A 15,769-nucleotide genomic window follows, 5' to 3' on the forward strand; every position below is an offset into this window, starting at 1 on the left:
CAAGGCACTGAACGCAATAAGCATCAAAGATTCCATAAAATTGTGACAATCATGGCTTTTCATAGACATCATCTTCCATTTCATGTCAACACACCTATATAATTTTGACGCATATCCATCCGGCATAGTCAAATTCTTAACCTAATGAAAAATATCTCTTCTCTCATCCAAAGTGAATGTGTAACTGGCTTTTGGGCTTCTGAATCTTGTTGCTCGAGTATGTCAGGTACAACTCACATCACCTATAATATTCCTTTAGAGATAGTATATCGCAGACCTCCATTGCATGGGCTGAAGTATCTCTGAAACGGATGAATTTTGAGATAGATTGAGATTATATGGATATTCTATTACAGGGTTTAAGGTTCGGAGCACTCGAATTCATAAATCAGTATTGCAATTCAGATCAATTTCATTTCAATGTTTGGGAATTGCCGTCAGTGAAGGAAGATTGTTTATGACAAATGATTGATTAAAATGGCCCCATAATAGGCTGGTCTTAGCCGAATGTCTCTAAATTTAGCAGTATTTAAAAAAAACTGGCCTTGCATACAGTTATTGCTCCTTAGCGTTTTTCTATTGGATCGGTAGAGTTTATGCTAGATTTATTCTACCTATCTGTTAAGTTGTTCATCAAAGTCTACCCGGTTGGCATGAATTTGCTCTTCAAGGATTCTCTACCAGATTGGTAGAGTTTAAGCTATACTTATTTTACCGATCTGCTAAGTTGTTCATCAAAGTCTACCTAATTGGCAAGAAAAAAAATTGTATTATTTTAACAAAGTGTTCTTCTAAGTTGTAACTTCAATTTCGATCAAACCACCCCAAATCTGATGATCTCAAATTTGAAACAAAGCTTCCAAATAATAACACAAACAATCCTCAATCACCAATTAAGTCAAATAATACCAAATCAAAAAATACCTACTTTGTCTTCTTCAACACTTTCTAAGGTCCAACAATAGAGTTTTGAGCTTTTTACAATAAATTACTAAATTGATATTTGAACTAAAACTTTAAGCATAAGTTATCAACATACAAATGATTTTTACAATAATAGATCATTAATCTTCTACTTTCCACCACCAAACAAGAATTTCAAACTTTAAATATCGAAGAACTATGATATTCAAGTGTAAAAGGATGTCGATCTTTTCAAAATAAATAGAATAGAGGGAGTAGATAAAAGGTAATACTACCCGCGCTCGAGTTATGACTTCTATCCACTAGATATCTGAGTTTAAAGTGGCGCATATGCATCTATACCCAGTTTTGGGATCACCATTGAACTTATACTCACTTTGCATAAAAAACTGCAAGTCTACTCACTTTTCGGATAACTTCAGATACAGGCCCGAAGTAGCAAAATTTTATGTCTGAAGTTTGAACTTCAAAATTTTTTGCCTGAAGTGTGGCCTTATTCAAAGAAAAACTACAGATAATTTTGCATGAATTTTGGCCTGACTTGCAAAGGCAATCAGGCAAACTCTAGTTCATAGTGCAAGGCAACTTCAGTTCATAGTGCAAACTTTAAACAAATTAGCAAAGCTCTCGCGTCAATTCTCAACAAGGACGAACTATTGGAAGCTTATTTAATACAACAAGTCTGAAGTTTGAACTTCAAAAATTTTAACCTGAAGTGTGGCCTTTTCAAAGCAAAACTTCAAGTATTTTCTCCTGAAGTTTGGCCTGACTTGCAAAGGCAATCGGAAAAACTTCACTTCATAGTGCAAACTTGTAATGACCCGACCGGTCATTTTGCGTATTGTAGCATGTTCTGCTTTTTATCATTTCTTCTATGTTTATTTATGGTTATGTAACTTGCCGGGGTGGTTGAATTGATTTCGGGGAGGTTTTGGTGTGAATTGAGACACATCCCAAGGTTGAAAGCTTAAGTTTGAAGATTTGACTGAAGTTTGACTTTTGAATAGACTACTCCGGAATGGAGTTTTGATGGTTCCGATAGCTTTGTATGATAATTTTGGACTTAAGCGTATATCCGGATGTTGATTTGGAGGTCCGAATGATGATTTGGAGGTCCGTAGGTCGATTTGGTACTTTTTGGCAAAAGTTGGAAAGTTGAAGGTTTGGAAGGTTGGTAGGTTTGACTAAGGGTTGACGTTATTCATATCGAGCTCGGATTGTGATTTCTGGAGTTGGTACAGGTCTATTGTGTCATTTGGGACTTGCATGAAAAATTTGAGCTCATTCGGAGTTGGTTTGATATGATTCGGTGTTAGTTTTAGTAGTTGAATGTTCATTGGTTATGCTTGAATTGTGGTGCGATTCGTAAATTTGATATTGTTTGATGTTATTTAAGGCCTCCAGTAGGTTCGTGTTGTGTTTTGAAACTTGATGGTATGTTCGGATGGGGTCCCGGGAGGCTCGGGTGTGATTCGGATTGAGTACAGATTCATTTTTGGACTAGGAGGATTTTGAGGCCTATTGAAGTCTGGTGCATCCGCACCTGCTCAATTTGGGCTGTAGAAGCAAGGATGGACTTGGGAAGCTGGGTCCACAAGTGCCGAAGACCTTGCGCAGGTGCGCGACCGCAGATGTGGATTTCTTTCGCGGAAGCGGAGTTTGGTTGAGTATTGAGGGACAGCAGGTGCGGTGTTATTGTGCAGAAGCGGACGCGCAAATGCGCCCTTGTGTCCGTAGAAGCGGAAGCGCATATGCGCTCTATGTCTACAGAAGCGGAAATTTGCTGAGCCTTAGTGAAGCCGCATCTGCGATAGTTTTTCGAAGATGCGGAGTCGCAGAAGCAACCATTTGTCCGCAGGTGCGGAAATCACTTGGCAGAAAAGGATGGAATCGAGGGTTTTATTTTATTTTTCATATTTTGAATTAGAGAGCTCGGTTTTGGGCGATTTTGGTGTGGATTTTTAAGGATTGGATCGGGGTAAGTATTTTTTACTCGGATTCATTTAATATCCATGGTTCTATCATTGTTATTATTATTTAATTATTGATTTAAGTTGGAGAAATTGGAGGATTTTGCAAAAACTTTCCTAAATCATAAATTAAAGATTTGAAGGTCGATTTGAGGTCAGAATTGGATAATTATGGTATGGTTGGACTCGTATCGGAATGGGTATTAGGATTTTATAAGTTTGGTCGGGTTCCGAGGTGCGGGCTTGAGGTTGACTTTTTGATTTTCTTTAAAGATTGAAACTTTATTACCCGAAATTATTTCTTAGGGCTTGTATTTATGGTATTAAGTTATTTTGGCTAGATTTGAACCGTCCGTAGTTGGATTTTCATGGGAAAGGCTTATTAGTAGATTGATTTAGCTTGGTTGGGGTAAGTATCTTGGCTAACTTTGTGTGGGTGAACTACCGTTAGGACTTGCGTTGATTTGTGTTATTTGAATTATGTGAAAGACGTGTACATGAGGTGACGAGTGTGTACACTGGCTTATGTGTGGTATTTTGACCGGACTAGACTCTTAGACTCTTACATGCATTTAATTAAAATTTGTAATATCGTGTTATATCTTCCATTGTTAAATTGCTCTTACATGCTTTACTTGATGTTGTTATCACATGCTCTTATATGCCTTAATTGCCTTTATTATCTCTCTTATTGTCATGTTACCTCTTTTACTGTCGAGTTATTCTTATTTGAAGTTGTTATTTCATGATGTCTTTTCGTGTTGAGTTATTCCGTGCATTTAGATGTAGATACTATTCTGTACCATCTCTTTCATTGTTAAGCTTATGTTGTACATTTAAATTGAAAATTGTCATTTCGTGGCATATGGGTACTTGTGGTGCGAGTTTTTATTGTATTGTAACATTGATGCGCATGCGACGGTATAAGGATAGGGGTTAATGTGCATGCGGCGACATAAGGTGAAGTTTATGTACGTGTTGTTAGTAAGGAAATTACTTGAAGCCACACTGCGACATAAGGGGGCTAAAGTGCGTGTAGCTATTTCGGAAAAATATTTTCAAAAATATCTAAATGTAAGGTTCATGCGGCGGTATAAGGAAAGATTGTGATTGTGATTGTAATTATGAAATGAGGTTATGAGGTATGGTACCTCGGTTATGATTCTTGTTGTGCATTCTATGTTAAAAAGGCTTGTTGATTAAACAGTTCTTGATGTTTCCTTCTTGTCTTACTTGTATTCGTCTATATTTGATTACTTGTTGTTCTGATCATGTATTCATTTCTTGTTGTCTTTATTGTTTTAAATCTCGTTGTTAGCTTACATTATTGAACTGCTTTATTGTCATCCATTTCCTCGTCTTCCATTATTTGACTACACTATACTTTGTTCAGTTTTTCTTATCCTAGTAGGTGTCTTGACATGGGCTCGTCACTACTCTACCGAGGTTAGGCTTGATACTTACTGGGTACCGTTGTGGTATACTCATACTACGCTTCTGTATATTTTTGTACAGATCCAGGTACATCTGCTCGTGTCGGATGCCAGTGATTATTCAGTTATCTTTCCGGAGACTTCAAGGTATACCTGCTCGACGTCCATAGGCCTCGGAGTCATCTTCAGCCATTACTTTTACTACTCTTTATCTTCTACTCAGACAATGTTGTATTAGAGATTTTTAGATTATTTTTGTAAAGCTTATGACTCACTTCTACTGGTTTTGGGCTCTTATTACTGATGTTTCCAATTTGGAGTTATTACGAGCTTTATCGATTTATTCTATCATCTTAGTTCTTTATTTATGTTAAGTTATTCATAAATGTTAGGCTTGCCTAGTCTTAGAGACTAGGTGCCATCATGACTACCTTAGGTGGGATTTTGGGGTCGTGACAAAACTTCTGACAAATTAGTATGAAATTTTTCAGTTTGTGGTGCAAATTTCAGATAAAATCAACTTGTTATATTTGAACTTCAGATAATTATTTCTGAAAGCTGGCCTGATAGTTGCAAACTTCAGACAAAGTTTAACTTAGTAATGTCTGAAGTTTGACCCTGCAGTCCCAAACTTCAGACTCATATCTTTGAAGACGTTCAATAGTTGAGTATCAGATGCTTCTTCGAGTTTCACGCTCCCGGACGGATTTCAGTCAAATAATGTTGAATTAACAAACCTAAAATTGCGGTAGCAAAATCTTCAAAAATTTGAACTCGAGACTCACACAATGTTAATGTAGTTTCCTGCTTTGCACTTTCTAGTTCAAATCTTCAAATTAATGTTGGTATACGTTCGTTTAACTCCCTATTTAAATACCCAGATGATTTCAAGATTAGATCTTCAAACATCTCAATTACTGATTTGAGTTTTCAAGTTCCTTTAATGGTAATTTTTACTCAAAACACATACCCTGGTGCTAAATTATTGTGTACCTCATATTCAATCAATAATACTTACATAGAGTCTCATGTGTTTGAGAGAGAGAGAAAGAAGAAGAAGAAGAAGAAGAAGAAGAAGAAGAAGAAGAAGAAGAAGAAGAGGAGAAAGAAAGGAGCGCATAGGTCGCAGGAGGAAGAAGAGGAGGCAACGACTGGTCTAAAGTTGTCAAAATTAGGGCATAGGTTAAATAATTTAAAAATATGGGTATAGGTTAAATGGTGGCGACCAAATGGGGCGCCCCGTGCAATTTTTACGTTTAAAGTGCCAAAATGCACATCTTGCGGATGCTGTGGGCTTTGGCCATGACTTCCATTGCGACTAGGGATTGTTTGAGTGACAGCGCCATTTGGATTGGTTAAATTTATTTTCAAACTTAGTTATCTTATATACAACTTGTTCATATTAAAGATTGCTGACCTGTTTATTGTTATTACACACACACACATTACGTACTACAACGATCGAGATTCCAAGTGATACCAAAATTGAACGAATTTACATTGAAACGAAGCCAAAATGTGTTAAATTGTTAATAATGATAGCTAAACCTTGGGTCCACTTATGGATTTCAAATCACATTTTTGCTGGTGTAGCCTTAGCTGATTGTCAACCTGAGTTTCTTCTCTCGCAAAAGAAAAACTATTTGTAACAATTCGTTTGGCTGTATTTCCAAGGAAAACTTGAAGTTCGAAGGCATATGCAATGAGAAAAAATTGTCGGTCTCAATATTGCCAGCAAAAAATACGCTAGAGCTTAAGCAAGACGCTAAGCATGTAACCCAATTTACCACTTTCAAGCTACTATAGCCAACCATAAATCTAGATTTGCAAACTGATAAATGATACGGAACATGATAAAAGAAAAATGAGATCAGAGATTTATATTCATTTATACCATACACTGCCACTATCTGATTGTTTGATACTGGTACAACCAATTGACATTATGAGTACTTCTCACAGACATGTGCATAATAGTTGTAAACCCCCTATACTTCACAGCTCAAACCAGGTTTCTACAATACGTGCTTTGTCCCAGTTAAATTTATACCGGCACAGACCAAGTAACCAGCAACTTTGTTCCTCGAAACTATAAGGGAACAACGGTTGTTCCTGAAGGTTTGGGACCATTACCGCTCTTCCAGTCACCTGAAGCCAGATGGAGCAGCCTGAGCACCTGGTCCGGATTTCCTCATAGCTCTAGATTGGGCGAGTATCTCATCATAGTTCTGACAACAGAAATATTTGTGAGCAACATGAAACAAGAGTAGCAGCATGGCAACTGGCAAATACTTGAAGTAAATTACCCGTTTCTCAAATGCATTGTCTCTTGAATCGATTATCTTGTCTGCAATGCCATAGTCAATGGCTTCTTGTGCCCGCAGATATTTAGGGCGTTGAATATCTTTCTCGATTTCTTCCTTTGGTTTTCCAATTCCTTTTGCTAATAGTTCAAGGTAATACTCAGTGTTTGCATCTAGTTCTTTGGCCTGCGGAGGCAAAATAGCAGAATACTTGAGTGACAAGTGACAGGTATAGACCTGGATATAAAGGTGTGGCCATACACATTGCCAACATTATGTGCACCCATGCGTGCAAAATATAAATGCAAACGAGTAATTTCATTAGTGTTTATATATATATATATATATATATATATATATATATATATATATATATATATATATATGAGAGAGAGAGAGAGAGAGAGAGAGAGAGAGAGAGAGAGAGAGAGAGAGACCTTGATCCACATATCTATCACTGCTCCACTGGATTTGCTGACTTTAGGTAAATACAATTTTGCTGCAATCCAACAACAGAGTGAAAACCCAAAGAAGTAATCTGAAAACTAGACAAAATTTGGCAGGCATGAGAGCATGTGCAGGCCTTTCAATGATATAGATAGTTATCATGAGTCGGGGAAATATTTTTTTCTGCTTCTAACCTTAACCCCTCCCACCAACCACAACGTCCCCCCCAAAAAATAGGAAAGCAAATAAAGGGGGGTGGAGGAAATGAAGGAAGTAGCATAGAGGATTGATATATAACAGCAGGTTATTATGTTCCAAGTTTAGCAACTTCTGTTCTACACTCAAAAATCCTTGATTTATCATATATCATTAGAATTTTTGAACCATTAGATTGGCTGTGAATATATAGCAGCACTTGTGTGATACTACAGTGTAGAAGCATTATAATAAACCATCCTCAGGCCATGGGTGTGTCAAGTAAAACAGTGATTCAACTCACCATACTGATAAATAGATACCCTTAAGCGACATCTGTGCATTCCTGTCCATTATTAGTACCCATATACGAACTAGAAACATAAAAGAGCATTGTTCTACAGTCGCCAGTGTTAGAATTAACATAACAAAATTGAGCGTGAAAAGTTGAGCCTTACTAGATGAATTTGGCTGCATAGCACGGAACCCCTTCTTTCCCAGTGACAGAAGCATTGCTGCTTGACCATATGACATGCCACAGTTCACTGTATAGATATCTGATTTGCAGTACTAATGACAGTTTAAAAACACAAGTGATAAGTTAGATGAATGAAGATCAAGTTTTGGGCAACATACAGACAGATAAGTTACATCAAATTGTTCACCCACTCCCTCCACCCCATATGTGCCTGTTTATGGATAAATACGGGTGGCTTTGTTCATATCACATTTTTTATTTTAAAACTCAACTAAGGCAGGCAGTGCTAGCACAAACATTAAACTACATACATGACAAACATAAGTAACATAAAAGTCTAGTTATACTTACTGCCATTGTGTCAGCGATGGCATATGCCTCTGTTTCAGAACCAACAGTCTCCATCTTCTCATTCTGGGCAAAGTATGGCGAGAGAGAATCAGCATGGCACATTAACATAGTATAAAGTGTATGCATGGTCAACAAATGGGATGCCACCAGATTTCACATCCCTGTATTATACATTCTTGGTTGACTACTGCTCAGGAACACATCATTTATTGCATTTGGCCAGTGTCAGATAATTCTCTGGATTAGTCATATCAATGATCCCATTTTATGTTTGCAATTTGAAAGTTGGATAAATCATAATGAGAAAAACCAAATACATTATCCTTACTTTAGGAAGATTGTGCCATCATTTGCAGAGATATGATGCAGCAGAACAAACCTAATAGTTTATAATCATTTGGAGCTTTCCCACCAGACTATTGGCAGTAACATTTTTTTCTTTTGAGATGTAGACTATTTGCAACACATAATGCGTAGATGCATTTTTTTTATGATGCTGGTGTCCAGGTCAGCTGTGCATGTAATAACTTATTTATGTGTACATGAATACTTTATTTAAGCATGTACATTAGGCAACACATAGGCAGGGGTAATGCTTTTCTTGAGGAACGCTTTTATTGAGCCGAGAGTCTATCGAAAACACCATCTCTACCTCCACAAAGTAGGGATAAGGTTTGTGTACACATTACCCTCCCTAAACCCCACTTTGTGGGATTACACTGGGTATATAGTTGTTTTGTTGTTGTAGCATCCATATCTAAATTTTTCCGAGATTAACTATTATGAACCGTCCATCTGTGAGTGTTCATGAATGTATGCAAGTATGCAGATGGATGCAAACCTATTCAAGTCTATTACGCATAATTCATTTGCAAACGTGAGGGATTTAATCATACAGTACACAAATAAGACTCACAAATCTCTATGTGCAATCCCCACCATGTATCATCCTAAAAGATCAATCATCCAACCCTTGCTATAACTGTGTCATTGACAACTCATATTCTCCTCCAATTAAGGAACCAAAATGAAAGGTGAGCTAGATGAATTATTCTAGCTTCCATATATTACCTTGTTCCAAAAATTAAATGTACTCGGAGAAAAAAAAATTGGAGGAAAACTGTCTTACCTGTGTGCCTGATGAGTTTATATATAGGTATATAGGCTTTGATGGATTGTCATAATCCAACCACATAAACTGAGCAACAAGAAGCTCTGTAACAGCTGGTACAATCTGTGGCAATCAAACGATACCAAGATGAGAATCAAGATGAGAATCAGGATAAGAACAGTGCAAATGTAAAATGCATGCAACCAGTTAAAGGGAGGCAAGATCCAGGAAAAGGTAAGTACAGGCATGCCCAGATAGACAATTCGAGCGTCTAAAAGCAAAGATGGCAAATCAGGAGGCGCAGTTCGAGGTCTTCCAGATCCTCTTGCTCCTCCACGGTACATGCTGACGCTCATGCTGTATTTCGAGGGGCCCCGATCATTCATGCCAGACATACTCCACATTCCACCATTGCTCAGATAGTTATTGGCTGAAGATATACTATCCTGTTAGAAAAAAATATATTAAATGTCTTTTGTACTACGAGATTTTGTAATGGGATATGTAGATGAATTTAACACGATTAACATCATATACCCACTAAAATACGTGGAAACCACGAAACAGGTATTTAAAAAGAACATACCTCAGTGACACTTTCTGACTGTCGCCGGACTGGGTTATCTTCTGTCATGAACATATCCATCTGTGAAGGACTAAGGCCGTAAAGATACTGAGGGGCGCTTTTATAGTTGTCTTGTACTACAAAAAGATAATATACATGATTACGAGCAGAAGCTGAAGAACAAAAATTCAAGCAAAATAATCACAAATAATAGGAAATTTCAAAACATAACGAGAGAAGTAAATTGAAAAACTAGAGTAGAGAAGAATAACGAAACTGCTGTAAGAGTGCAAAGGACCATTTCATAAATGCCTTCACTTGAATGATGACCATAGAGAGCTTAAACATTAGTTCTTTTTCCACTTAAAAACACATAAAGTAATTCCTTACTCCTCTACCCCCTTGATTCATGTGTTTTTTCATCAAATAAATATGTGCTTGAATTTCATTTAGCCTATATAGAGACACCAATACCCTCACTCAAAACAATTGCAAGGTAAAATATATATAACATGTTATAATCCATATGTATAAAGAGCCTGTCTCGTGCCATGAGTTAGCTGCTATAGGTTTGCTTTTTTTTCTTTCCTGCAAATATATACCCATATACGTGTGTACTGAATCAATAACTTTTTCTACAGCAGAAATATGGACTATCCTTTTTCAGTGAAAAACTATGATAAGTACAAACATAGGGCTATCCTTTGTAATTGGGTGCTAACTCCTAATTGAGTTACCAGCTCTTTTCTACTCTTTCTTGCTTAATAAGTGAGCTCACGTTTTATGCAAAGATATAATGGTAAACAATTCACGTATAAAATACCACTTCCTTGACTATTCTCAACAGTTTCGCATTTCAATCTCACCGATTAACCAATCTGTTTTTTAAAAGCCAAATTAGGGATACATATTTGAACTTATTCATTTAAAAAAGGAGGAAATTAATGGAAATAGGAAAAGGGCACTTACGTCCATCTTTGAGATTTTCCTGTCTGAATTTTTGGGGTATATGGTCCAAAGACTTAGCTACCGGAGACCTGTAACAATAACCTCGAACGCCGTTTGGCCTGCGACTGTGAACAGAAATTGCAAAGGAGAAATTGGGACTGGATATGAAAGTTGATTTACCAGAACCCAGCTCGCGATTTTGAGTAACCGGCGAGCTAGAAAGCGGAGAGAGAAGCAAAGAAGAAGCCATGGTTACTTTTTTGTTTTTGCTCTTCGCACTTCTGGTTGGAATAGTGTAGATGAGAAGTCGAAGTTATGGTGATCCTGAGCTGCACACGAAGTTTGCTTATCACCTAAATGGGCCGGATTGGAGGACCTGCAGCCCAAAAGAAGCCCAATCCGTCTGTTGTAGTTTCCAATTTTATCGTCTCCTTTCTTTTCCTCAATGCATGGTCTGTATATTGATTGCAATTTGCATCTGTTCTTTTCTCTTTCTTTTTCCAATCCAAAATATCTATTTCAGTAGAATGTTCGAAATGAAAGGAAACGAAAATCTAGTGTGTTCGGTGAAGGAAAAAATATTTTTCATGAGCAAATTATCTTTTGGGTGTATTTTGGTAGGGGGAAAATGTTTTTTTATTTTATTTTTTCTTGTTTGGTTGAGATAAATAGTTTGGAAAGTATTTTTCTTACCAAATTATTTTTCTCTAATTAGGAGAAAATGAATTTCCTAAATTTTGAAGGAAACAAAAATGTGTCCCCCCCCCCCCCCCCTGGTGCCCTCCCTTTCCCAAGTCGGACATACTTTTCATTCTCTCTCTTCAGTCCCAATATTCTCCAATTTCTCTTTTCAGTCTAAAGCTTTCGAGAGTCTCTCCTTCGTTCACCGCCATACTAATCTAGGGTTTTGCCGAACCTCTCCTCTATTCTTCGCTGGCGTCAGCTACCATTTTTCGGCAATGATAAAAGTATTTTTCGTTATCTAGTGACGTTCTACATTACAATTTTTAACTTTTCGTTTTGTATCTATTTTCCTAAATACTTTATGAACTGTGTGGGATTTTATTTCCAGATTTTTTTTATCTCCTTACTGCTGAAAAACCCAAGAAATGTTAAAAATGAAAAAGTACCATTATAAGGGCAAGTGATATGGAGGACAAGGTTAAATATTTATTTCATAAGGGTTTGTTTCTACATTTTATTATGGATATGTTTGGTTTAGCTTATAGCTGTTTGGGAGCTTTAATTTTGCTTTCTAGATAAATATTATCATGGGAGATATGGTCTTCGTGAGGGATTTATTCCTCCCTACCATAGAGTACGGTATCACATACAAGAGTATAGTGACCATCCTTCCCAAAATGAGCAAGATGGCATTTTATAGTCATCTTGGTCTTAATTGGTTGTAGAAGAACAAGGGTGATATCCAAAATTACAATAACTATAGGGATATCAAGATGTTAAGCCATAGATGAAGGTTTGGGAGAGGGTGGTAGAAGTAAGGGCGAGGAGGAGTATGTCTATTTTCGAGAACCAATTCGGTTTTATGCAAGATCGTTCCATTACGGAAGTTATTCACCTTGTAAGGATATTGGTGGAGCAGTATAGGAATATGAAGAAAGACTTGCATATGGTATACATTGACCTAAAGAAAGCATACAATAAAGTCCCGAGAGAGGTTCCATGGAGATGTTTGGAGGCTAAAGGTGTGCATGTAGCTTACATTAGGGTGATTAGGAACATGTATGATGGAGCTAAGACCCATGTTAGGACAGTGGGAGGACACTCAGAACACTTCCCGATTTTGATGGGGTTGCGCCAGGGATCAGTCCTTAGTCCGTTTTTGTTTTTCTTGGTGACGGACGCACTAATGCGTCACATTCAAGGGGAGGTGCCATGTTATTTGTAAATGACATAGTTCTGATTGACGAGAAACGAGGTGGTGTTAATGAGAGGCTGGAGGTTTGACAACAAACTCTTAAGTCTAAAGGTTCAGGTTGAGCATGACCAAGACAGAATACTTGGAGCATCAGTTCAGCGATGTAACCCAGGTAGCGGACATGGATGTGAGGCTTAATACTCTAGTCATCTCCAAGAGAGACAGTTTTAAGTACCTTGGGTTAGTAATATGGGAAAATAGGAAGATTGATGAGAATATTGCACATCGATTGGAGCAGGGTGGATGAAATAGAGGATCGCTTCCAGTGTCTTATGTTATAAGAATATGCCACTAATACTTAAAGGTAAGTTCTACAAAGTAGGGGCTAGACTGACATTGTTGTATGTGGCGAGTTTTGACCAGTTAAAAACTCTCATGTTCAGAAGATGATCGTAGCTGAAATGAGGATGTTGAGATGGATGTGTCGGCATACCAGATTAGATAAAATTAGGAATGAAGTTATTCGAAAAAAAATGGGAATGGCCCCCGTTGTGGATAAGATAGGCTGAGGTGGTTCGGGCATTTAAAGAGGAGGAGCACAAATACCCCATTTATGAGGTGTAAAAGGTTAGGCTTGGTGGGCATGAGAAGGGGTAGAGGTAGGCCAAGAAGTATTGGGAAAAGGTGATTAGGCAGAATATAGTATTGCGACCAAGCACACACGAAGCTATACGTGGCCGTCAAGTAATAAAGTGACTCGAAAGTCGGATGTCGAACCCACAGAGACTTAGATCAATCGTTAATTAAGCAAACTAAAATTAATTAATTGTCCAAGGTAATCAAGAGTGATGTTTTTCTATTAATATACTATTGCGAAAATTTAATAAGTAACAACTAATTTATCTACAATGCAAACGTGTATGCAGAGGTTTTAATTCAGAGGAGAGGAAAATTCCAGGGTTGTGGTTGGTATATCAATCCTATTAAGTTCAATAATCACACTCGTTAATCCATATTATCTATGATTGCTAATTGACCGGATCGTTTATATGAATAACATGTTCCTACAATACTATTCGTCTGTCCATAATATATCAATCCTATATTCCTATGGTATTGAGTCTATCGTGAACGAATATAATACAGTATTCAATTAAGCAAGACTATTAGATATATTCTTATCCTAACCACAAAATTGTTCTCCGAGCCACGGGTTCAGAAACAAGCTCTCTTTAATTATACTCTAATCTAAATATGTCTTTCCCAAGCATAGCATAGATAGTATGGTGAAATGGTAGCTACAACAAGTCACAAGTTAACACTGAAATTAAAGAAACAACCATAAGATGATAATCCGAATTAACGAAGATGTAATTAACAAACGTTAATAATCATATCAACCACAACCCTAGAAACTAGAGTTCTTAGCCACTCATGTTCCTAGTAACAATTTTTCAAGTATTTTGCATAAACAAATTACAAAGAAAAGATGACGGAATGAATAACTCGATGATTTTCTCCTCCCAAAGTTGTTCCACGTGATGTTTTTGCCTCGAAATAATCTCCAAAAAAAACCAAAAATAGGTTTAGAACCCTTTTTATACATGTTGGGGACATTTAGGGTTGAAATCCCCAAGTCCCAGCCGAATTAGGACAAAATCCCCCCTTTGGCGTCTCGCTTGGTGCCTGGCGCCAACCAGGACAACAAACTTTTTGGTCTTCTATCTTTGGCGTTTTGGTTGGTGCCTAGCGCCAACCTGGATAGTGAATATTTTAGCATACTCTCAATGGCGTTTTGGTTAGTGCCTAGCGCCAACCTGGGCACCAAACTTATACTTCCTCCAAATATTTCCCCTTTTTAACGCCAATTTGCATGCAAACTCCCAAAATCACTTCCAATTGATTCCTACACATATAAATAACATTATTAAGCTCGAGTCATAAATATTCACACCAAAGTTAACAAGATCGGGGTATAATGCAAGGCAAATTACATGCAAAAACATGAATTTTTAGCCAAACATCACCACCCCACACTTAAACTCTTGCTCGTCCTCGAGCAACCAACAATTCACACTATTCTTGAGCACTTTTTATTTATACATTTGAAGCACACAACACTAATGACCATGGTTGATAGAAATAATTAAACTATAGCATATGCATTAAGAACACACTTCCCTTTAACTTTTGTCATTCTCAAAAATATTTACAACAAAGACAACATGCTCATAAAAGTCCTAGCCTCAATAACTGACTTAATGTCACAATGTACTCATGGATTGAACACCTAACATCTTAGAGAAGTCTAAAAACGTTACCTATCCCTCATGAAACCATGTGCCCTCACAACAAGAATAAAAGAGTAAGTTGAATCCACACATTCAAATCAAATGCTCAAATATATTTTAAGGACTCATATATATCAAAAGAAATCGCTCACTCTCACAAAAGAAGTCACATGCATGCATTTAGTACCATAAACTTGCCCTTAATGTAAATCTCTACTAATGTAGGCTCGCTCGATCTAAAATCAATTAGGACTTTTTCATGGTTGTAATATGGGCTAAGGGACAGGTAGGATATATTTAGGAATAGTAGCTAACCCTCCTAAGCACTTTAACACATCACATAATTGATTTTAAGCGCATATTCTTCAATCCCAACTTCAATTTCACAACTAAAATCATCCCCAACAACGTTCCCTCTTTCTTTAGGCATTACTTTACTTCATACACACTAGCAAGAACAAGATGTCAATTCATTCATCTTTATTTTTCCTTCTCTTTCTTTTCCAGATTTTTCTTCTTTACAATTTTCGCTAGTGGTGTATTCTTTTACAAAACAAGTGTAGCTTTCTTCCTTTCATTGGTTCCACTCGAAAGCCACCCAAATTCCCTCCTTACTTCTTTTAGCGCTCATTTCACAATTAAAGTGCTTAAAGAGGTAAAAGGATCAAAATAATGTCAATTAAGAACAAAAAAGGTATAGGCTTGTAATGTGGGTGCCAAATAAAAGTCCATAAGCTCAAAATGGTTAACTAGGGATAGATTTTATTTGTGATAAGCATTAAAAGAACAACGACAACCTAAAATCATTTTTCAAACCGAGTATCACCTAAAATTTCGCTTCGACTCATATACCAGGCAAGTTCTAAACACAAGT

At 37.1% G+C, this 15,769-nt stretch overlaps 1 protein-coding gene across 1 annotated transcript; it reads right to left on the reverse strand.

Annotated features, from left to right (window-relative positions):
• Window positions 1-6,181: 6,181 nt before the first annotated feature.
• On the reverse strand, window positions 6,182-11,237 carry LOC107771248 (ATP-dependent Clp protease proteolytic subunit-related protein 1, chloroplastic-like). The gene is made up of 9 exons (XM_075221733.1): window positions 10,747-11,237; window positions 9,799-9,914; window positions 9,455-9,658; window positions 9,231-9,335; window positions 8,102-8,164; window positions 7,731-7,842; window positions 7,068-7,129; window positions 6,634-6,816; window positions 6,182-6,555 (listed from the first exon to the last, which is right to left on the reverse strand). The coding sequence occupies exons 1-9, from the start codon at window positions 10,973-10,975 to the stop codon at window positions 6,472-6,474; spliced, it is 1,158 nt and encodes a 385-aa protein (XP_075077834.1). The 5' UTR covers window positions 10,976-11,237; the 3' UTR covers window positions 6,182-6,471.
• Between the last annotated feature and the right edge of the window lie 4,532 nt (window positions 11,238-15,769).

Source organism: Nicotiana tabacum, chromosome 9, assembly GCF_000715075.1.
Source record: "Nicotiana tabacum cultivar K326 chromosome 9, ASM71507v2, whole genome shotgun sequence".
In the NCBI taxonomy this organism is placed as follows: Eukaryota; Viridiplantae; Streptophyta; class Magnoliopsida; order Solanales; family Solanaceae; genus Nicotiana; species Nicotiana tabacum.